General features: G+C 37.8%; 1 protein-coding gene across 8 annotated transcripts in view; it reads left to right on the forward strand.

Annotated features, from left to right (window-relative positions):
* The window catches only part of ATG10 (autophagy related 10), an 861182-nt gene extending 836127 nt beyond the window's left edge, over positions 1 to 25055 (forward strand). For all 8 annotated transcript variants that reach the window (XM_044064249.1, XM_044064251.1, XM_044064248.1 and 5 more), the window contains one exon: positions 24933 to 25055. In XM_044064249.1, coding sequence (XP_043920184.1) covers positions 24933 to 25047 — 115 coding nt within the window. In that variant the 3' untranslated portion in view covers positions 25048 to 25055. The remainder of the gene's footprint in view (positions 1 to 24932) is intronic.
* The last annotated feature ends 207 nt before the right edge of the window (positions 25056 to 25262 follow it).

The following is a 25262-nucleotide window of genomic DNA, read 5'->3' on the forward strand; positions in this document are numbered from 1 at the left end:
TGAGTAAGAAGTTGCAAGTGAATTCATTCTTCCAGTATTGTAACTAGTGGGGAGAGTAAGGCAATGGGTTTGAAGTTAGAAAAACCTGTGGATGTGCCGCCTTTATGAATAGGAATAACATGGGATGCTTTCCAAAGGTATGGCACATATTGTTCTGTAACAGAATGATTAATAAGGAGAGAGATAGGGTAAGAAATAACCCCTGCAACAAGCTGAAGGTATATATACCTTACATTCTTGCCCCAAACTGTTTTCTTGGTGCTAAAGCTTTCCTGCTTTAAAGGTTGCTTTTGTACATTTATCAAGACCAGATGACATTCTTATATCATCTGAAAACATTTGGACTACTTGTAGTTGTGCATTCAGTTCCTCATCTGATAAGCTATACAGTTTTAAGTAATTGACAAAGAGAAAATGAGAAGTCTTTACACTTTGTTGCTTTCTGTGAGCCAAATTATAGTCATGACCTAATCTGTTAAGCAAACAGCTTAATGGGTTAAGGGCAAGACAAAAGAACAGTGGCGACAGAGTCACCCTGGAATATCCCCCTTTGAATTTTTATCCCTGGAATAATAATTTGTCCTTTATCATGACTTAACTGCAGAGTGGTTTGCCACTGTTTCATGGTTGCTCTGATGTAGTTTCAGTGTACACTGTATCGTATACATTTTTAAGCACTCTTTTACCGATGCATGTGCGATACTGTCAAATGCTTTTTTGTAGTCTCTCCATGCATTACTTAGATTTTTTCCCCTTTTTAGAGTTCTCCACTATAACTTTATTTACAAACAAATAACCCTTTGTTCCATATGACCTTTTTATTACCCTTTTGCTCTATTCCCATGATTAAGTTTTCTTCTAAATGACTGTGTAAACTCTGTTGGCATCAGTTCCGGTTTATAGTTTATATGTTGTCGGAAGGTAAAGGTGTATAGTTTTTAGGATAGCTTGCAGGTTCACTCTTAAGTAGGAGCATCATTTTTCCTGTTGTTAACCAGGCTGGTGTCTGTTCAGGGTGCACATTGTAAATAATTCTTACTTGTGGCTAAATCTTCATGCAAATATGTTACTTTTAGCCAGAAGTTAGGTACTGCATCTGTGCCTGGGGTTTTCCAGTTAGAGGCTTTTCTTAACTTTGTTTCAATCTCTCTGGCCGTTACTTCATCCCATTTCATATCCAGTACGCTTGAACAACTTATTATTTTACTTCTATCCATTTAGCATCTTTATGTTCCACAGGATCTTCATAGATATTTCTCCAAAATGTATCTATTTCTTCTTTTTTTGATGGTCTTTTAATTCCTTTTCCCTTCTTTTCCAGTTCTCTATTAAGCCTTTTTGGGTCATCAATAATTGGCTTATTTTGTAGTTTTCATTTATAGTTATCTAAGTATCTTCTAAGTTTTTCTGCCTGTGCTGATATTTTTAGTTTATTATTTGCAATAAGGCACGATAAATCCTGATCTGTTATAATACTGCACATTGCTTTTATCATGTCTGTCTCTGAGTATTTCTATACTCTTCTAACAGTGACAGTTTTTGTCATATTGCTTTATACTTTTCTCTTTTTGATACTTCCATAATGGTATTCAAATTCTTCCTGTCCTTTCCCTTACTACCCCGTGTTTTTGTGGTAGGACTTTATCTGTTCTTAATTTGGCTCCACAGTAATGTTATCTTATTTACTTCTGTTATATAGCATGAATCTGTATGGGAAGCCCCAATTACTGTTTCATTTGTTTTATCAGACTTTTAACTTTTTGGGTTTTCTTGACCTTCTGCAATCTATTTCTTTCATTGATCTTAATAAGTCTGTCCATCTGCATTAAATCAAGCAACTCTTCTCGTAGATCATTTTCTTCTAAAGTGGGGGCACATTCTTTGTTTCTTTGTTCTCCATTTCCTGAGAGCATTCTCTAGAAATTTCCAGAGCATCTTCCTGTGCCACGTTCTCTTCAGTTTCACCTTGTGTCATCTGTTGCTCTTTCATATGGGAACTCACTGGCCTATCACTCCACAACATTGACTGTGTCAGAGTTGACACAGTTTCTTTTTCTTTCCCTTGCTGTATAAAGCAAAATGATTGACTTCAACAATTGGCTAAGCTTCTGGTATCATTCTAAGGGGATCCAGTATCTGTCTTCCTGGGACGACATGGTTGACAGACCACGATGCTTTGCCAGAGATGGCCTGCACCTGTCACCCCTAGGATTCTGGATACTGGCTAAGGATGTTGCCGCCCCTATAGTGCCTTTTTTAGGCAAGGTTCAAATGACAAATTCACCACTGTAACAGGAACAGGCAACCAAAAACTGAGGGTAATGCAACTCAATGCTAGAAGTCTAAATCTCAAAATGCACTCTCTCGAGGCAGTCCTTAAAATGGAGAACATTGATATCTGTGCAGTGACTGAGACCTGGTTCAAGGCTCCAGAGAGCACCCCTGTATTACCAGGCTATAACTCATACCACACTTTTCGGCCACCTAACCCGGAACACCAAAGGCAGAGGTGTGTCCATATTCATTAAGGATATCCACACCTCCAGGCTAGTTGCTCAGCATAATGCATCCGAGGTTATCCAAGTGCAACTAACTCTGAGCAAAACTGCAATCCAAATTGTAACTTGCTACAGATCCCCCACCATGCCCCAGGATTCCCACTCCTGTTTTCTTGATATACTGGAATATATTGGGGTTCAACCAAACACCCTAATAATGGGCAATTTCAACTACCCCACCATTAACTGGGAAAACTACTCATGTACCAACTCCTTTACTAGACGCTTTCTGGAATTCATAAATTCCAATGCCCTGGATCAACTTATCCACACCCCCACCAGGGGCAACAATATCCTTGACCTAGTCATTACCAACATGAGTGATCGGTGTTCCATACCTGAAGTCAACTCCTCGTTGGTCAGATCCGACCATAAGCTAATCACCCTAGATATCCACATCTTGCCCCCACCCCCATTAAGGAAACCACATTAAAAAAATTTTCCAAAGCCAACTTCATGCTTCTTAAGACAGAAGTGGCAAACTTCATCACATCCATGCAGATAGTTACGACTGCTGAATCCTACACAAATGCAGTCTATAAGCACTTACACGAGTGCATGGATCATGCTATCCCAAACAGAACCAAGATGCTATCTTCCAAAAAAAGGAAGCCAATCTGGTTGTCCCCTGCCATAAACAAACTCTACAACAGAAGGAAGAAACTGTTGGAAAAGAGAGTAAAATCCCATGAGTGGAGGAGCTCCCTGGTCAGCCTCAGTAAGAAGCTGAGATCCCGTATAAGATCTTCCAAAGCTAGCTATGAAAACAAAATCACCACTGATTCTAGGGACAACCACAAAGAATCTCAATGGCAACACCCAGATCTGCTCGGAGTTGCAGCACAACGGCACGAAAATTACAGAACCAACTGATATTGCCAACATCCTGGCAGATAAGTTCAGTGCTAACTTTACCCTCACCCCCTAAAGGGCCCATAGCTATAAAGGAAGAATGCAGAGTCTTTGTAATCACAACTACGCAGGTAAAGGCTGCACTCTCTAAAGCCAAAAACACAGCATCCATGGGAATGGACAACATCCCAGGCTGCATTTTACATGAACTTCAGAATGAACTGACTCCCCACCTAAGCACCATGTTCAATCATCGCCTCACGTCAGGCTTTGTGCCCACTGAATGGCGCACAGCAACTTTTATCCCACTCCACAAAGAGGGAGCCACCACTGATCCTGAGAACTATCCCCCTATTAGCCTGACGAGCCTTGTCTGTAAGGCCATGGAACGTATCATCATGGAACTCGTAAACAAAGACATTGGTAACCTCCAAACTCTGGACCCTACCCAGTTCGGGTTTGTGAAAGGCAGATCATGCCTCCTGAACCTGATCGACTTCTTTGAGGCTGTCAGCAAAGCCGTAGACGAGGGTAAGGTGGTTCACACAGCCTATCTTGACCTCGCCAAGGCTTTCAACACCATCCCCCATTCTGGAATTATAGCTAAACTTACTAACTTGGTATAAATCCCTACATCACAAGATGGGTTGCCAGCTGGCTCACTGACAGAGCCCACACTGTAAAAGTTGCAGACTCCAAATCTGACTTCAAACCAGTGACACGTGGAGTACCACAGGGTTCAGTCCTGGGATCTCTCCTGTTTAGTATCTACTTCTCTGAAGTACAAGCTAACACAGAAGGTCTTTGGCTAACAATGTTCACAGATGACTGCAAACTAGGAGCCATAGTCGAGTACCCAAATGATGTGGATATCCTGCAGAAGGGCCTCACTGAGACAGATGCCTGGTGTCAGAGCCATGGCCTCAAGCTCAGTGCCAAAATGTACATCGTCATTCCCTTTGGTAAAAAATCTACTCATGAATTACCACATAGGCGGCAGTCTACTTAATGCCGAATGTGTGTGGGACCCAGGTGGACAGTAGTCTCTCCTTTGATAATCATATCACCACAGTAGTCAGAAAATCCTTCTATGTGGCACACCTCATCACAAAAGGGTGTCCACATCCAGGAAAAAAGAGGTCATTGTTCCCCTCTACTCAACACTCTTAGACCCATTATAGAGTACAATGTCCCTTTTGGAATGTACCTCACAAGACATCTGCAGCAGCTGGAAAGGCCACAGAAGTACCTCACAAAGAGGATTACTGGCCTCAAACAGATGCCCTAGACTGACCGTCTCAAAAAACTCCAGCTTTACTCTGTAGCATATTGCCTACTCCGAGGTGATCTCTGCCTAACATATAAAGCTATGTCAAACCCTGAGCTGTTGGACATGCTACAACTAAAGAAATCCTAATCCTTCTGAGCTACACGCTCTAGGGACCTAAACCTTGTCACGACAATAAACAGGCCATGTTGGAGGGATAGATTCCTGTCCCACAGACTTTCCATACTCTGGAACAAGCTACCCATCTTTGTCAAGCAAAGTGCCTCATTAGCACTCTTCAAGAAAAACGTGATGAGTGGATGGGAAATACGAAATACACCCCGGGGATCACTTCTGTGGCTCTGTTCGACAGGGCACAGGAAGATAACTTTCTTGTGTGGCTTAAGCCAGGGAACCTTGTTGGCTAGGCTTACTTTAGGCCCTTGGGCAGATAGCCGTGTACCTACCTATGAACGTTTGCACTAGTTTCCTTTGGGAGGCTCCAGAGTATCTTCATATATCAACTGATTAAATGCTTCCCGCTCCTCTGGTTTCTCCTTAAATTGGGTGTCCATTGCTCTGTCCTGTTGTTTTGTTATTCAGGTTAAATTTTCTACACAGAATCCTGCACTTTGCAGGTAACCCATAGCCCCAGTTTCTGTTTCTTTAACTTCTCCATTACTAATCCTCTTTTCTACTTTTCTTCTTTGTTTTCTTATTTTTTGTATTGTAAAATTTTCCATATCCAGATGTCTTTATCTGTATTTCTCTTAAAATATCTTCGGTGCCTCTATTTTTGCATTGATTAGTTTTGCTTTCTCCTTTGCATGAACATTGCACCATATTAAATCGCTGTTTCGTTCCCATGTCCATATTTTTTCTTCAGATGTCGTCTTCTCCTCATGTTTCTCCTTACTATGGGGACTCGTTTTTCCATCATGGTGTGATATAACCTAGGTTAGACTTTCTGCACTGAATCCTTCACTTTGCAAATATTCCATAAATGTAGCTTCTGTTTTTTTTTAATTCTACTTGACTAATATGTTCTACATTTCCTCTTTGTGATCTTATTTTTTTTATTGTAAAATTTTCCATATCTGGTTGCTTTTGCCTGTATTTCTCTTCAAATATATTTGGGGCTGCCTTGTTTGTGTTGATTAATTCGGCTTTCTCCTTTACATCAAAATTGCACCATATCAGATTTCTCTTTTCCATGTCCATATTTCTTTTTTATACCCTTCAAACATCTCTAAATTTTACAAGCAAAAGTAAGATGAAGCAACACCAGGCTGTCATAAAACCAGCAACAATTTATTCAGGAAACAGGCAAAGGCATAAGCGCTTTTGCAGTATTGCAACTGCTTCATCAGATGCATAAACTCTGTCTAATTCAATGCCCATTACATATCAAAGTGTAATAATCACATGACATCCTAGTGAAACTCTTAGAGATAACATTTCATATATATGCAGTACTAATAGTAAACATGTATAAAAAGTGAATGTGTATAAAAGGTGGATGGGTTATAAGGGAGTTTATTAGAACTCCCTTCTTATTTAAAAAGAGGACGTACTTTCAACATTGGTTTTGATGGTACTTATCAAGTCCTGACCCTGTATCTGCTCTTAGTCTAATAATTCATTTGCTTTCTAAACACTGTTTCATTTCTAATATCACCTCCTCTGAGACTTTCCTGCACCATATCTATAATGTGAAACCTAAATGCATGCTCTGGGGATGTGTCTGCTACATGTTTAGCTAATACATTCCTAACCCTAGTTTTTCTTGTATCATTCAGATGTTCTCTTACCCTTTCTTTCAGTCTTCTGTCCGTTTTACCTACATAAAATTTACTGCAGGTTTTACACACTGCTAAGTAAATCACATGACTGCTGTTACAAGTTGCCGCCCCTGAAAATTTGTAGACCTTGTTCTGGTCTGGGTGAAAAAATTCACCTGCTTGATCTATATAACTGCAAAAACTGCAGTTATAACAAGGTCTGGTATTATTTTTATTTTTATAAGAATCATGTCATTGTTTCCTGCTGTCATACCCCATAAGACACCTGGGGTAACATAGCAGCTGACCTAAAGATTTATGTTTCTTGTACACTATGCTAGGACATTCACCTATTATAGCTTTCAGTTCTGTACTTGTGGTCATGACTCCCCAATGTTTTTAATACTGTCAACTACACATAGAATATGTTACAGGTACCCTGCACCTAAACTCATCTACCTTATTCACACATGCAGGTGGATCTGAGGAAAACTAAGGCCGGCCTTCATTCCCTCTTGTTTGTATTACTTCAACTCGCTTATCAGATACTTCCTTTTTGTAATACCGTCTCGCTACAAACATTTCTTCTAGATCTCTCAGTTCTTTCTTAAAATTTTCCTCACTAGCATTAACTCATGATGTTTTATAGCTTGCCCCTACACCACATTATTAAAAGAAAAATGAGGGTGCATACTACTTCGATGTAGGTAAGTTTTCTTGTAACAGGGTTTTCTATATGTCATAGTATCTATCGCCCCATCTTCCTTTACTTTCACTAACACATCCAGAAAACTAACTTCCTGATCTGAACAAGTCATCACAAATTTAAAAAAAACTTGTGCTTGTAGTAATATAAGTATAAAAATCTGACAATTCCTTGGTGGAGCCTTCCCATATGAAAAACAGGTCATCCATGAATCTTCTGTAGAAAATTACATGTTTGCCTAACATACTACCTAATACATGTTCCGTCTCCCATACTAGCATGGTAAGATTGGCGTAGCTTTTGGCACATGATGTGCCATAGCTATGCCATCTATCTGCAGGTAGTAATCCTTATCAAAAAGGAAGACATTATTGTATAAAATCATCTTAACCAAAGCACATAGCATTTCAACCTTCTCAGTCGAGAAACAGTTCTGTTCATGTAAATTTTTTTTACCTACTCTATACCTATAGTATTTGGTATTACAGTGAATAAGGACTGTACATCAAGTGTGACCAAATACCATTCACCTTTTTTAAAAATAGCCTTAGTAAAATCATATAAATCACACAAAAATGATCTAGAGTCTTGCAAGATGTGAATGTTACAGTTAATAAATGGTCTTAAATTTTTCTCCACAAATATAGACATTGTTTCTGTACTCTCTTTTGTCCTGCCACTATGGGCCTCATCTGTGGACTAGTAGGATTTTTGTGTACTTTTGGTATTTTAGGATGTTCCATATAAAAATAGTCAAATAACCCTTGATCCAACATTTTATTTCTGTACATATTCCTCAGCTCCGTTTTCAGTGCATCAACCATCTTAAATATGTCAAACATTCTAACCTTTCTATAAAACTTAACATTGTTTAGCATCTCTTTCATCCTGTCTTTGTACCAGTCAGAATCCATTAACACTATGGGTTCTCCCTTATCTGCAGGACGAATTACTATACTATCATCTCTCATTAACTTCAACATGGCCTGTCTTTCATTAAAATAAGTATTCTTAAAACTACTTTCCTTACTTTTACAGTGTTTATAAACATCATTAACACACAACTTTTCAAATGCTTCTACAAGTGGGTGTAGTACAGGCATATACATACCTGGTCTTCTAAATTGTGAAAATGTACTACTAGAAGAATCATTATTGTCTTGAATATTCAGTTTCAGCGTTACATTTTGGTAAACATTTTCATATTAGTGATAACTTCTGTAATATCATCCCCTTTACTTGGTACAAATGTTAAACCATTTTTGAAACCATTTCATTCATCTTTTGACAAAATTTTACTTGCCAAATTATTTATTAAGTCATTTTCTGAAACTACTTTATACTGGAACAGTCTGTTAACTGTTGAGGCAATTTCCATTTGTATCTGCTCCTGCTTGTAGAACGCGACCTCTTCTCTGCCCTCTGTTGTATAATAGGCAGAGGAAAATTTAATTCTGAATTCTCACTTGATTGTTCTTCACCCGTAAGTCATTTAGCAGAAGAATGCACCTCTGCCATAACAGTTAAAGTTTTCCTTCTTGCTCCTAGTTGTGTACTACTAGAGAGTACATCCTAGTGACTTGTGACATTACTGGAGATTTCCTGACATGCAGAGATCACTTCACTAACTCCTGTTGCTGCAATAACATTGCATGCAGAAATCACTTCAGTAGCTCCTGTTGTGTGATAACATTGGGTGTGGCCTATTTTTGTTCTTTTTGATTACTTAATGCTTCTGTGGAACCTTCAGCTCTTGGCCAGGCAAAAACCTGCCCCTTTTTGAAGTCATTGGAGTCTCTATAATCAGTTTTTTCACTTTTACAAGTAACAGTTTATCCTCATAGAAGTTCAAAGCATCAAATACACTTTGAAACATTCTGTCAACCATGTCCCCGATAAGCTGTCATATAATGCATGGACTCATCCATTTCATTACACAAATCTTTTTCTTCTTTAACTGCAAAGTCTATTAATAAATTCATATAGTTGTAACTGAGGTCCAAATTAAGTTTCTGCCGACGACTCAACAGTTCTGGTTGTGTATAACCATGCACTGGCATTTTCAGCACTCGCAGTCCTCTGGGTACAATATTAAGGTCCAAACAGATTTCTAAATTGAACCTTTGATTTTGCACCCTTTTTAGTTTATACAGTAAGTTCTCTTCTTTAGACAGACTGCTGTGAAGTGCTAAGACATCAACATCATTTTCACATACTGTTTGTTCCAAGGACATACCTTTAAGGGGGTTTACAGTCTTTTGCAAAAACATTTTTAACTTCTCTTTGGAACACAAGTCAGACATCTTTTCACCTCTAGGTACATAATCCAGTTCAGTTGTATTCAAACCTCCTTCAGCCATGGCTCCAGCACATCAGTATGAACAAAAAAATGCAAAAGTCCAATAATACCAGTGTGTGCTGAATAAATGTTTCTCGAACCAAAAAATAAATCCAACAAGGAAAAGTAAGATGAAGCAACACCAGGCTATCATAAAACCAGCAACAGTTTATTCAGGAAACAGGCAAAGGCATAAGCACTTTCGCAGGATTACAACTGCTTCATCAAATGCATAAACTCTATCTAATTCAATGCCCATTAAATAACAAAGTGAAATAATCACATGACATCCTAGTGAAACTCTTAAAGAGATAACATTTCATATATATGCAGTACTAATAGTAAACATGTATAAAAAAGTGAATGTGTATAAAAAGTGGGGGGGGTTAAAAGGGAGTTTATTAAAACTCCATTCTTAAAGAGGACGTGCTTTCAACATTGGTTTCGATGGTACTTTATCATTAAGTCCTGAAAGTCTCAGGGGAAGTGATATTAGAAATGAAAGAGTGTTTAGAAAGCAAATGGATTATTAGACTAAGAGCAGATACAAGGTCAGGACTTAATGGTAAAGTACCATTAAAACCAATGTTGAAAGCACGTCCTCTTTTTAAATAAGAAGAGAGTTTTAATAAACTCCCTTTTAACCCCTCCCCACTTTTTGTATACATTAGTACTGCATATATATGAAATATTATGCATCTGATGAAGCAGTTGTAATACTGCGAAAGCGCTTATCCCTTTGACTGTGCCTGTTTCCTGAATAAGCTGTTGTGGTTTTATGATAGCCTGGTGTTGCTGCATCTTACTTTTACTTGGATTTATTTTTTGGTTCGAGAAGCATTTATTCAGCACACACTGGTATTATTGGACTTTTGCATCTCTAAATTTTGTTCTTTAAATTTTCGCACTTTCTCATTTGCTTATTTTTCCAAACAGCACAAGGTTTCTTGGTCTATATAGTGTTTTTCATGGATCGGTTGTATTAATGAACACAAATTTTTATTTGAAGCTTCTGACAGTTTTTCTTGTGGAAGTATTTTTCTTTCCTTTAATTTATCTCAGTCTTTTTGGAAATTCTGGGCTTCTTGCATAATAATAACAATACATAATTTCTTTCTTATCCTCAATAGTCTGACACTCTATCATCTGTATGGCTCTTTTTTGGCCAATCAGTTTTTGTTTGTGGACTGCTGCTTCCTTCTACAATAGGGGGGGCATCCTTCTGCTGGGCCTGGCCTAGCCCCATTGTGAGAATATTTCCTTGTCTTGAGGTATCTACGTTGTCACTTTTTCCAGTCTTGATACCAGTGCGCCTACCAGGTTTGGGCACTTATTTTTTACCCTGGGTCTTGTGCATCCAGCTATCTTCTTTATTTTTCAACCTACTTCTCTCCATTATATATGCTGTATAAAATACAGTCTATATATCAGTATCTTCTTGGTGAGGTTTTGTGAAAAACAGAGTCTGCCTTGTGAAGGTACTTACCAAGCCATGAGGATGAATTCAATTCCAGCAATACTTCGGTCCTTTTGCTGATTTTATCATCTCTCCATTCGGACTCCACTGCACTGTGAGAGTCGAAACATGTTATATGAATTACATTTATTAAAGACCTCCCAAATGAAATGTGAAACTTGAGTCCAGTCCTGTTTTTTTCTCAGTAGACTTTCAACAGTCCAACTATGATGTGTGTTTGTGTTGGTAGTAGTAGCAGTAATGGTGTAGAGGACAATGATCGAGTAAATCTTCTATTCTGCCACTGTCATTTGCTGGTGAGTACTGGCAGATTTTACTGCTTAGCATAGGACCTGACCTTAATTTTAGGGGGGTACTTAACATTTGTTAAGTTATGTCTCGTGCCACTCTGGCACTTAACTGGTTTATCTTTTTACGAATATTGTAGAGTAATCTTTGCACTCCATGTACTATGTTGGTAGCATAAGTAGATAGTAGTGGTAGGAGGAGGCGTAGTAGTAATAGTATTAGTAAGAGTAGTGTAATCACCCTGTAATCTGCCATAGATTCATAGATATTCCAAAGGCATTTTATGTTGCCATTCTACTGTGACTATTCACTCCTTGCCAGTACCCTCCCTCAGGCCACACCTCCTTTCCACTGGAGGGTCATACCATTCAACCAGTCATCTAGGAAGTGTTTAAAGGAAGATAAAGAGTTGTACTGCTTAGCATGCAGGGGAATCAGATCTGATGAAGTTTTTTCATGGTGAAGAGACGAAAGCGCTAATCTTTTGTGTTAATAAATTTGTGGTTCTACTTGGAAGAATAATTTTACGGCTTGCAGTGTTTCTATTACCTGTTTACTGCAATTTGGTGGTTTATTGAGACATTTCCACGGTCCAGTGATTGTTTCAACAGTTTGTGTTTTTTCCAGCATCTTTTGGTGCTGTATTTTATTTATAAGCCAGAAGTTATTGCATGGATATACATCCTAAAAAAGGAATGCTTTATACTCTTGAAGTTTATTGCTTGAAATGTAGTAGTTTTTAAAAACTGTACCAATGTAAATGCAATTGGTAATTTCTGGGCTGTTAAGAATGCCACGTTCATTTTTGATGTTTGCCTAGGGAAGTAACTGTAAATTAGCAGCATTTATTTTGGATCCAATTGCATTATGCTCATGTGAAAGTCAGTTTTGACTAATATGTTTAAATGGCTAACATAAAATATTGAAATGATTGCAGAAATGCCACATTTAACATCAAGATTACTCACTCAGTTATTTTTATTATGTCAAAGTTTTTCTGAGTCAGTTTCAAAAGAGGTTTATTCAATATTCCAAACAGAAAAGAAAGCAAAATACATTTTTGTTTGATAACTATATTGAAGAAACATGGTAGAAGTTATCCTATTATTAGAAAGCTTAATGAAAATGTATGTAGTGAACAGTTGCTGTGATATTTTTATTTAAATTAACCTTGAATATGCCCTTGTGGAAACAGAATACTTCCTTACAAATTTTAGTATTTTTTTATGTTCGCATTTCCAACTTGCTACCACAATTTTCCATCTTGCCACGTTTTTTTTTTTTTTCAAAGTGAAGCAAGTTCATTGTTTCAGGAATCTCCAGTTTCTGGATGGATATCATTTATTTCACAGTCTGAACTCCTCTTCCTGCTAGCTTGATTTTCCCATCCTAATACATTGGAGGTGCATGTAGGGAGTTCCATGCTGACCTCTGCATAGAGCAGCAATCCCCTTCTACCTGATGGGCTTCAGCCCTAACAACAGATAATCTAGCTGCCTGCTGCTTCTTTTCTTTAACTTCCATTACTGTACAAGATAGCAACAAACTGCTAAGGTGTATCTGTATCCTTTCCCACAGCCATGTAGTACAAAAGAACTTTACCCAGTGTTCTTAAATGCCACAAAACATTCATGTCATTTATATGTCTCTTTCTACAATCTCCTGTCCAAAACTCTGGAAATTTTCACTCATAATACCCAGTATAGAATCAGCCTCTAGTGGAATCCTGCCAAACTCCTGTCTTGTTACTGGCTTTATGGCATAGAGGGATAAAGTCTTAACTATGATCCACACAGCTTGGCTGTGATTAGTAGTGTAACTGCTGGAGGAGCCAGCTAGGGACGTTGTGAGGGAGTTAGTGTCAGCTTACTCATCTTGGGTGGGTGAGGTGGTCCAATCTAATTCTAATGCCAACTCCAGCTGGATAATGAGGAGTATAGCATGCAGCACAGAAACTGGGGGCATGCATTTGGTTCTGCTAAGGTATAGTTGTGCAGTAGCTTTCTTGATGTGTGTCTGTTGGAGCATGCACAGGCACAAACAGCTGGAAAACATAGCAGGCTTTCATGTATGGGAGCAAATGTACACATCCACCTCAGGGTGAAGACACTTAAACCCAGTATGTTAAACTGTGCCAGCTGTCTGGATATCTGCTCCAGCAGTTAGGATTCATCCTAAGGAAACTTCTCCTGTGGCGCTTGCGTTTTTTATACTATTCTCTAGAATGTATAAATAGATAGGTTCTAGGTTCGAATACAGTAGTGCTTAATGTCTAAAAGTATGTGTGTGTGACTGTAAATTAATTCAAGACTGGTTTACACACATTTGCACTGAGCGCTGTAAGAGGTTGGGGATTATTAAAATGATTAACTTGTTTACTTCACAAGCAAGGGGTACAGGGTTTGATTCTCACCAAGGGGAAATTGGCAAGGCTTAGAAATGGCCCACAAGGGCAGCTAGCTTATTACTTACCTATGAACTTATGAAATGGATCAGTCAGATCATTGGAGTGCTGATGGCTGTCAGGCAGTGGGAATAAAAATAGTACAAATAAACTTTTGTCATGTTATGATATTGCCTACCTTGAGCAAGCTTTCATAAAAACTATTCCCACTTAGATCACTTATAATCTTAAAAGTTATAATATAATTAATTTCCCACAGTCTGTTTTAAAAAATAATAACAGCACATGAATAGCCATTATACCCCTGAACAATGAAGTTTATACCAGTATGTAAAAAAAGTGTCTCATACCAGGCCATTTTTATTGTCCTAAGAAAATCTTTTTATTTGGTCTTTTGCCTCCTGTGAAGCATGTAGCAGTATGGGATTCACCTGATCAGCTGACACAAGTTCCTGGAAAGCTGTTCTTCTCTTTCTCTGTACTAACTGCAGATGCCTTACATTACCTCACTTTCTAACATCAGTCTTCCTGTATTCTCTTTCTCCATTCCTGTCTACCTTCCTTCGTCTCATACCCACACTGTAGTCTCAGCTACATTTCCTGTGTTACTACCTCAATTATCCTAGCTGGTGTTCATGCTAGTGTGGAACTGTATATTACTGCATATCTTAGTCTATTAGTTTCTTGTGCTTATTATTTATTAGCTCACCCTTACTGCACAGTCTGCGCTGTATGTATTTCCTGTCTCTGATTTTATACTTGTCTTTGCCTGTCCAGAGTTTGAAGTTTATCTTTGCTAGTCTATATTTGTATTTTTTAATATTTTAAATAGCTCATGGCTAAAAGGCATCCATTCCTCTCACTTACTCTAATAAATGAAATAAAATAAAATAGCCTGCTCTCAGTAAATAAATGCCTCCTCCTCTGTAATCCCCCTTCACTTGTGTAAATTTGCTTCTCTCTAGTAATCTGAAACTTGCCCCTTCACAGGATGGGCCTTCTGACATTATAGAGGACAGAACCTGGCAAAGCAGATGGGGGCTAAAAGCCAATTAAGTAGCGGCTGGTCAAGTTCCCTTCCTAGGCATATATGGACCAGCTTACAATGGGAATTGTTACTTAGCCTCCCTTTGATTATTGCTCTCACTGTATCTTGTAAAGCCTGTTCTCTCCATCAGGAGTCCTGCAAAGTCTCATTTTATCTCCCCAGAACAGGAGACCTGGCAGGCATCCATTTGCTTCATCCTTTCCTACTATACCAACTGTTTCAGTTGGTCAGGCTCATTCTGAAACCTGAGTTGCCAGCAATATAGACAGATGACCTGCCTCATTAGTAACAGGCTGGAAAATTATGCGTAGTAATCTGTAAATATGCTTATATACTACTAACCAAATAATTACATTACCAAATGCTGCTAACAGAAATACTGTCAGGAAAGAAAAGTTGCAGTTCCCCACCCCATATTAATAAAAATATATCCAGGATGCAATACTTTTAAACATGTAGGGGAATATAGCTGATAATGATATAATGGGTGAACAGTTTCAGTAATTAAGCAGTAAGTAGAAGGGAGATGTCACAAAAAAGTTGTACATGCTTCAAAATCTCAGTTAAAGTGGCAGATTTCCTGAAAGCATCCTTACTGAAAAATCTTATCTCAGTTGAATGTGCAGTCAGAATTGCATGTATCTGCAGGCCAGCCTTGCTTAACTTTTTAGTATATCTAGTACAACTAGGTTTTTTTTTTTTCCCAAAAACATGCTATTCTGTTTTACTTAAGAGTTACTGTACTTCGACAAAACGAGATAAAGTAGTGAGCATTACATAGTATTCTACAAGCTTCTGCACTCCTAAGCTGTTGGTGGTTCTGTAGGGATACATTATAGAAGGCTGTAGTAGTCTTTTCAGTAGTGGCATTTGTTATGTAACCTATCAGAGAGCTGCAGTAGTATTTCTGAATGATGTTTCTCTAGTGTGAAAAAGAAGCAATTAAGTAGTCTCCATGTTTACCGAAGTACACGTTATGTAATGTCTCTCAGTGTTCTTCTAGTCATTGCTCTGCTTTCAGTGCACTAACACAGCAGGACCATATTCATATGATCATACCAAAAAAAAAAACCAAACCTGGTATGCGTGCCAGGAAGAATTCCTCAACCACAACGTGTAGATGATAAGCTCTTTCATTCCTTTATTACACTTGAAGGAACTTCATCAGATAACATCTACGCATGTCACTTCCTTTATAAAACGTCTCTTTATTAAACACAATTAACCAATTAAAATAGTTAAAAACAGTTAAGTAAAAAGTGCCCTTCTAATTGAGTACGATTCTTATTATTTTGTCTACAATAAAAAACCCAATAAATGTCCCTGTTAAAACCATACTTATTCATTTAAAGGTTTCTTAAAAATAAAAATGTATGGAAAAAATGAAGCTATAATAATTTAATGTACCATAAGTGTTTGACCAGATAACTGCAACAATTCATAAAACTGCTTAGATAATAACACATGCTATAAAACAAAAAAAAAAGTGGATTTGCCACCCACAACTAAATTAAATTTGCAACTTCTAAAGCCCCTTATCATATTAAATAGTATCCATTTTTATTGCTAATAGGCCTACTAATGGATATTCTATCATTTAACACAGGGGGTTGTGTAGCATTTAACAATATGTGTCAAAAGTTGGATGATTTGCTTACCATTGTTAAAAGTAAATCTAGTCTTGATGATGATTGCACTTGTGCAATTGGCATGGTTTGGAGAACTGTTGTTTCATATGTTAATGACTGGACTAATGAAATAAATAGTGTTAGGAAAAGAACAAATAGAACACATTTAGGAAATAATGCATTTATTGTCTGCAAAGATCATTCAACCCCTATGAAACAAGACGATGCCCCTGACAACTTTGGAACTTTGGATGCAAGTATTCAGCAATCTGAGTTTCCAGTTTGTTTAGAAGGAAGCAACAAAAGAAGGAAAGGAAGATGCTCACAACAAATAACAAGGAAGAAAAATAAACTGACTAATGACTGCAAAGGAAAGAGAATACATAGTAAAATGGACACTGCATTTTTATGTAACACACAGGTTACAGAGAATGATGATATTTTTCTATCAGAAAACCTTCAGTCTACAGAAAAAGGCATCAATTTTCCAACAGAGAAGGTAGAAAAAAGAGGCGAGGGGCAGATGAAAAGGAAGAAATCAAAACTGAACATAGAAGGATTGAAGAATATTACTGTAAGAAAAAAGAATAGAAAGACAGATGTTGACTACATGACTCAAGCTGTGAATTTACAATACCAGCTGGATGAGAATTTAATACACAATGGAAACAGTGGAATTAATAAGACTAATTGTGATGAAGCTCTATCCTTCATAACAATTGATAGAGCAGATATTAGTGTATTAGAAGCTGAAGTTTTTTCAAAGCTGGCCAACAAAGATATTCTTGTAATTGGACATTCAGTTATTAGAGGAACTGATACATTTATTTGCAGAGATGATAATGAACATCCTATAGTATCATGCATGCCAGAGGCAAAAATAGAAGATGTGAGACAAGCCATAGAATGCCTTAATGTAAGGAAGTACAGATACGTTTTTATTCATGTTGGTGCAAATGATGTGCAACAAAAGATGAGTGAACCAGCATGCAGGCAAATCCAGTGATACACCAGCTGAGTCCAATACGAAAAATAAATCACTGGAAACCAGGGCAGAGTGAGCTAAAATCATTTAATAATTCCAAACAATTTTCTAGGTCCACAGAGTGAACTAAGGTTCCAAGCAATTTCAGATGCGCAACTAAAAACTTCCATGCAGAGGGCTTCCTCAGGCGCATAAATCAACTAACAAAAGCTAGTGATTTATTTTTTTGTTTTGGTACAAATTATGTCATCCGCAGGGATTCTCTGACTTTTAGTAGGGAGCTAACAGCCTTCTTGAATAGTATAGCTTGTACTGATGTTAGGACGTATTTTTCACAAATCACCACTAGAAAGGATAGTCAGGTCACTGTGAATGAAAAGAATTTTGGGGTAAATACCTGCATGGAAAAAATGCCCTGTTTTAAAAAATGGAAATGTGTAGAGCATCTAAGCCTAGTTTTGGGCACACGTGTTCAGACAGGATGGCATGCATTTGTCAAGATCAGGGAAGAGAATTCTTGCAGCAGATATTTTGCAATATTTGATAAACACTAGGCAGGAATTTTGCCAGGTCAAAAATTTAACAGTTCACAGATAGCAACATTTGCTGCATCTCTAATGGTTGTTAATGCTAGGAGCATTAATAATAATTTTTTTATTGGAAAATTTGTTATGTTCCCACAAGATTGATGTAGTTATTGTTTGCGAAACATGGTTAAAGAACAATGACTGGAGACCAGTTCTGTCAGGGTATAAATGTTTTTACTGTAACAAACATTCTAACAAAAAAACAAGTGGAGATGTTATGATAGGGATTAAAGATAATTATGAGAACTGTGATTATTACATGTTCAGTGATAACACCAATACTATAGACTGTGTAACTGTTTGGAACATATAACAATTGTTGGAATGTATAGACCACCAAAGGCAAGTGCAGATGACGTAGAGCAGTGTTTCTCAACTGCCAGGACATGGCCCGGTACCGGGCCTTGACATCAATTATACCAGGCCACAAGCGGTTGAGAAACAGTGGTCTAAAAGACAACCAAAAGTTGGTTGCTACAGAAATATACAAGCAGGTAAGGCTGGAAGCTCTGAAAAGTGAATGGATTCTGACCCCAGTGTGTGTGATTTAATGAATTCCATAGTTTTAAGAAAAAATTTACTGAAGTTCTATCTTCACAAGTCTTTGTAGTCTTGGAATAATTATGGTATTCCCCAACATTGAGGAGCTACAGCTTGCCTGAATTCCTTTAATCATTCTTTCAGAACCCAGTTTTGTTATTTCAGTCCTGGCAATAAGATTGCTATTTCACAGACTTATTACCCTGGCCCATTCCAGACAGTTTTTAGATCATTAATGAATGACTGCTTTTGTCAGGTGAAGGAGCAGGGTCCCAACACATGATCTGTCAGAGTTTGAGAGAGAGAGAGAGACTGTGTGTGTGTGTGTGTGTGTGTGTGTGTGTGTGTGTGTGTGTGTGTGTGTGTGTGTGTGTGTGATCGGGAGAGTAAGAATGATGTGTGAGTGAATGTAGGTATGAATGAGAAAGTAGGTGTGTGAGGGAGAGATCGGAAGAGAGAGAGAGCGATGTGTGAGTGAATGCATGTATGAATGAGGAAATGACTGTGTGTGAGAGAGAGATCTGAAGAGAGTGAGAGCGATGTGTGAGTGAATGCAGGTATGAATGAGAAAGTGGGTGTGTGAGAGATCGGAAGAGAGTGAGAGCGATGTGTGAGTGAATGCAGGTATGAATGAGAAAGTGGGTGTGTGAGAGATCGGAAGAGAGTGAGAGCGATGTGTGAGTGAATGCAGGTATGAATGAGAAAGTGGGTATGTGAGAGAGATACTGGAAGAGAGTGATGTGTTAGTCACAGTGGCGTAGCTGGGGGGGGGTGAAAGGCAAGGGTGCCGGAACCATAAAATGAGGGGGGAGGAGCGCCCCCCCCCCCCACACACACACACATACTTTTACAACTGCAAAACCATGGTGGCAGCGTCTTCTATGGTCCAGTACATATATGTGTGCATGGGTTCCTGCCGCCCATGCAATGTTAAAATATGTTGCAGTACAGCTTTAGCTTTCTGCTTACATATGCTGCCCAAGTGTTTTTGCTGCTTCCAGGTAAGGAGAGTTGCTGGGTAGTTTATGCTGATGTTTTGTGTTTTTGCTGTGTGTGTGTGTGTGTGTGTATGTATACAGTGCCCCCCTCTACCCATACCACCACTTGTGATTCAAGGAGTTGAATCCATAAGTTTCTACTGTCCAGATTTTCACAGAATATTTGGCTCATATTTTTGGTCTGTTCCTCTTAAAAATTGTGGTTTTCTGGCAAGTCATTAAGAACTGAATTCACTAATGGTAGTCCTTTAAGTTTCAGTCTTCCTGTCTTTCAGGAAATGCATGGTAACACAAAACACTCTATTCTAGCAACATTTTGAGATTATATAAACAATGTTTAACATGTGTCCCTGGTTTTGGGCCTTTGTCCCAACCCCCACCAGAAATTTGGACTTTTTCCAGATTTCTTGTGCTGCAAACTTGAGAGTCAAGTGGATTTTACAAGGAGCTGACAGCTTCAGGGGAAGAGAACTCTAGTGTGGATTATGCCAAGTCTGTTTGCATTGTTAGTAGCACAACAGGTAGTGTACTTGCTTTTGATGCAGAAGGCTGTGGGTTCTACTCCCACAGTATGTAGATGGATTGCTGCTACTGTACTGTGTTGTACTTTAAGGGGAGGGGTGGATGCTGCAGTCCTTTTAAGGGGGGGTGGTGGATGCTGCAGTCCTTTGGAGGAGATACCTAGTGACTATGAACCTGTTATCAGTTTGCCATCCATTCCCAACTTATCATTTTTTAATGTAACATGGGCAACAGGCACTTTATATTTCATTGTTTTATCTACAAATAAAGTTGTTTGATAGCTGCAACCTCTTCATTAGTAATTGTTAAAGTGCTGCGTTTTTACATTAAAAATGTTACTGTTGGAGCTAGTGTTTATAATTGAGAGTTCATACATTTATCTTTATTAAATTAGATACTTTGCATATTTAAGTATTTGGCATGTGTATGTGATAAGTGTTTTGCTGATAATTTGACATCCGCCTCCTTCAGAAAGCTATTTGAGTAAATTTGTTGGGACCGGGCCCTCATTTTATTAAAAAAAGAAAGAATTTACCAGGTCCCAGCCTGACAAAGATTGAGAACCACTAACCTAGAGGAATTCATACATTTCTTGCATGAAACACATGAGGGAAGAATAATATTGATTCAACAATGTTAGTAAGGAAATTATTCACAATATATATTCAGGAACAATTGCTTCAGATTGTAAAACAACTTACCAGGGAACAGAACATAATAGACAATGTGTGTGTTCCTAAAGAAATACTGTTACTTCAAATTTTATCACCACTGATGTGCAGTGATCATGGTGTTATAAAGGTTAATTTGTTGCTAGATAATTCTGCCAAACTGAAATCTAAACCAATGCACAGAAGGTTAATTACAGATTATATGGCAGCAAAACAGTCACTATGTAAAACTAAAAGGAGTGAGGTGTTTAGTGGAAAAACACCAGATGGAATGTGGAAAGTTTTGAAAGAGAAATTGAGTGCAAAAAAATCAAAAAAATGTTTAACATCAGGATCTAGGCATACAGTGTCAGGGGGTATATTTCCATAAGAACAAGATATCTGATTAAGATGACAGACAAAAAATATAAGAAATGGAAGAGAGGTTGAACTGCAACTTCGAAATCTGAAATAAACAAGCTGGACAAACAGATTAAACTTAGTGTGAGACAAGATCAAGAAAAATTTGGAGAAAACTTGTATAAAGATATTGAGCATAATAGAAAACCTTTTTATAGATGCATAAGATATGGGACGAGTAAACACACACAAATTGACAAACTGTGTGCAGATTCTAAAAGTTATTCTCGGACGCAACATATTATAGACATATTTACAAAATCTTATGCAAAACAGTTTGACACCACAAAAGGGGTGACAAGTTGTCCTAGTGACATCCAGGTAACCCCAGATACTGGAATCAAACTGGATTATATTGAAAAAGAAATGCGCAAACTGGATCCAAACAAAGCACGGGGAGGAGACAGAATTAGTAACAATGACCTGAGAACACTTCAGCAAGAACTTACAGTACCGTTGTATCTGTTATTCACTAGGCCATATAAATATGGGGAGATTCCTCAAGATTGGAGACATGCGCTTATTAAGCCTGTCTTCAAGGGAAAGGGGAGTAGGGCAAACCCCAGAGTCATATAGACCCATAAGTCTACTTTCATGGAGTGGAAAAATAATGGAGAATGTAATATTGGATAAGTTATTGTCAGTAAGACGCTGTCCGGTTCAATTCTCAGCTAGAGCGTCTTCTGCATGGAGACATGCATGAATGAGCGTACCTTCGTTGAAGGTTGTGCGTCAGGGCTGGTAACTCAGCACGTAAAAATCAACTACCAATCATTAGCGGACCGGAGTTCCGCTGTGGCGACCCCTAACCGGGAAAAGCCGAAAAGACACAACACAACATTGTCAGAACTGGATAGGTTGGGACTTGAAACCATGTATCAGCATGCATATGTTGAAAACTGATCTATTACCAACTATAACATGATGTTCTATAAAAATGTAATAACAGCTATGAATGAAAAATTGTGCTGTGATGTAATTTATATAGATTTAACTTCAGCATTTGACAGGGTCATACACAAAACACTGATCAATAAATTAGTACAACTAGGCATTGATGCACTCTTGAGGAGATGGATAGCTGCATGGCTTACAAGTAGGACATGTCAAGTATCATACAGCAATTGGACAGGTGAAATCCGTGGTTACAGTCAGGCTGTCCCACAGGGGTCTGTCCTAGGCCCTTACTTGTTTAGATTGTATCTTTCAGACCTAACATTTTCATCTGAGGTGTTCTACAGTCTATATGCAGATGACCTGAAATTGGGTAAACCGATTACATGCGTTACAGATAAAGCATGCCTGCAAAATAACTTGACTAAGTTGATTTTGGCACAGGAGAATAATATGCTGATAAATACATCAAAAATTAAGCATATGATATTTGGGAGTCATAAACTGAAAGGTGAATATTTAATACAGCCCACAGTGATTGAAACTGTAGACCCATTCGAGGACCTGGGTATATGGGTAGATTCAGCTATGAGTTTTTCCAATCATATCAACCAATTGGTTAATGATAGTTATAGAACTATAGGTTGTATAAAAGATTTATAAAGTCTAGGAAACCAAAAATGAAGTCATTGTTTGTTAGTTACATTAGACCCAAACTTGAGTATAGAATAACAATATGGAAACCCTATAAGAAAACAAGCATGAGTATACTGGAAAGAATACAGCGGAAATATACCAAGGGCATCCACGGATGTGAAAATTTAAATTTTTATAAAAGACTAAAATATCTGAACTTGTACAGTGTCTCTTACAGATATCTACCAGGAGAATCATATTCAAGTATATAGGACATTTAGAGACAACTACCTCTGGGAATTGTTGGGGTTAACAAAAAGTACTAGAGAATCATCAGACAACCTATGTAGAAGATTCTATAGGAATGAGAAGTGTACTAATTGGTTCTCTGACAGAGCAACTGATGCATGGAACAGACTACCAAATTACATTAAAGCAAGTACTAGTTTAGATATTTTTAAGAACAGCCTGGACACTCATTATGGGAACAAGTGTTTTGGTATATTGACAGTCTACAAGGGCATTAATGCATGTGCTTGAAATATTTGTATGTATGTAATATATCTCCTTAAATATGAGAAAAGCAGGCCAGTTTCCCCCATGTCATTTATCACAGCTTTTTCTAAAATGCAAAATACAAACTTTTTAAAGTCGCAACATGTTGCAGAGTGCCTTGAAAGTGCATTTGTATGGTCTTTCTTCAAAATAGTATACATATGTTGGTAAATTCTTTTTCTGAGGGCAGTTTATCTTCCCTATATAGAAGGCAGTACATGTTGTGCAGATAGCAACATACATCACCCCCTTAGTATTGCAATCAAAATTGCCTTGAATAGAGAAGATCGTTCTGTAGTTACCTATAGTGACATAAGTAGTGTTATAAATATATCTGTATTGTTTACAGGCCCCACATTTTCTTATTGCTGTTTTTTTTTTCCAAAATATTCTCTTCATATTGTTGCCTCTTTTGTATACAATCCTTAGTGTTTGGCCTAGTTTTTCAGTAAGATGAAATGCTCCAAACACTGCTCTCCAGTTTTTCTCAGTAATGTGTCTAACAGTTGGGTAGTATGCATCAAATGTAAGCACACAGTTAATGTCACTGGTGAAATCATTTATGTCTTTATTTGTATTTGCAGTATACTGAAAATCTGGATATCTTAGCAGGGGAGCATACTTCGATGGTCTGCCCAAGTTCAAAACTAAAGCTTCCTGGGTCTCCAGTAGGATAATTCTTCTCCTCGAACATGTCTTTTAGTAAAGGCAGTTCACTGTGTACACATTGATGATTCTTGACCAGCCTTGACAATCTTATCATCTAGCCCTTGACTAAATTCTTCTTTTGCCAGTGGGGATGATTACTATGAAAATGTGAGAAACTATTAGAGTAGGTTGGTTTTCGGTGTATAGAAGAATCATATTGTTGCTTGTCCTTGTTTTGTAAAGGTGAACATCCAAGTAATTCACACTGTCCATGTCAATTGAGTATGTGAAAGACAAATGGGCACATTGCAAACAAAAACTGAGAGCATACCAGGACAGAGCAAAGGTGAGAGAATTTTGACACACACTGAGAAGCAAAAATAATGGAACAGGGATTTCTGCAGAGTATTCACTGAAGAGTATGTGTAGACACCCAAACTGAACCAGAGCAGTATGCTTGGTGTTATAATTAATACTTGTCCTTTCTTGTAATAATAGTTTAAAATGAATTCTTTGGGTTAATGGTTTACAGAGAACTGCAGCTCACTGAGGCTTGTTCTACAATTCTGAAAGAACGGACGAGAAAATACCCCGGACACTGTCTTTAACAAATTGTAACAGGATGGGGTGTTAATTGAGTACTGATCAAAAGTGGTTATAATATTGTTTAACAAACATCGGAGCAGACCACTTAGTGGTTTGAAAAGTGTAGTTTTGTGAGTTTTTTTAAGTAGGAATTTAAATACCATATCAGAGCAAAGTAATAGTAGATTTGATTTTATAGTCCCATAGAAGAGTGTGTTTGTAATCTTTCACTTTTTTTCAAAAAAATGTGAATACTTTTGATTTTCTGTAGTATTAGATTTCTGTAATGTTTTGTTTAACATGTCAAAGGACTTCATCATTGCATATCTGCAGCTTTTTTTCTGTGTGTCATATTACTATGTATTGTATGAATTTCATCATGCAAAATCCTTTGTAACTGATCTACAAAATAGGCTGCAGTACATAAGCTGTGTTTGTGTGGTGGGGGGGGGGGTTGGATGGGTGAGTGAAAACCTTGTGAACAGTTTAGTTTCAAGATTCATAGTAATTTTGTTACTGTGGATACCAGATTCCGGTGTGTTAAAGCATTCTTTCTTTTTTCTAGCCCAGTTAATTACATTACAACCTGGCTGAGTATGGTAGGCCCTGTTGTAGGACTTAACCTGCATTTGAGCTATGCCTCTTCAATACCACAGTGCAGTACAGAAGAGCCTGACTGACTAAGAAGGTATATATTTTACAAATAGAAATAGAATGCAATGTTGTTATAAAATGCTTTTTTCCAAATGTATGTTTCCGTTCTGATTTCTTTATATTTTGTTCAGTATTTTTGTAACAGACAAGTGCTTTTGTATTCAAAAAAGTACGTGTGCAGTCCTTTCCTTTGTCATTAATATCTAATTCAGATGTAAGATGAAGTACAGTGATGATAGCC

Source organism: Protopterus annectens, chromosome 2.part2 (genome assembly GCF_019279795.1).
Source record: "Protopterus annectens isolate FY-2018-M chromosome 2.part2, PAN1.0, whole genome shotgun sequence".
Classification (NCBI taxonomy): domain Eukaryota; kingdom Metazoa; phylum Chordata; order Ceratodontiformes; family Protopteridae; genus Protopterus; species Protopterus annectens.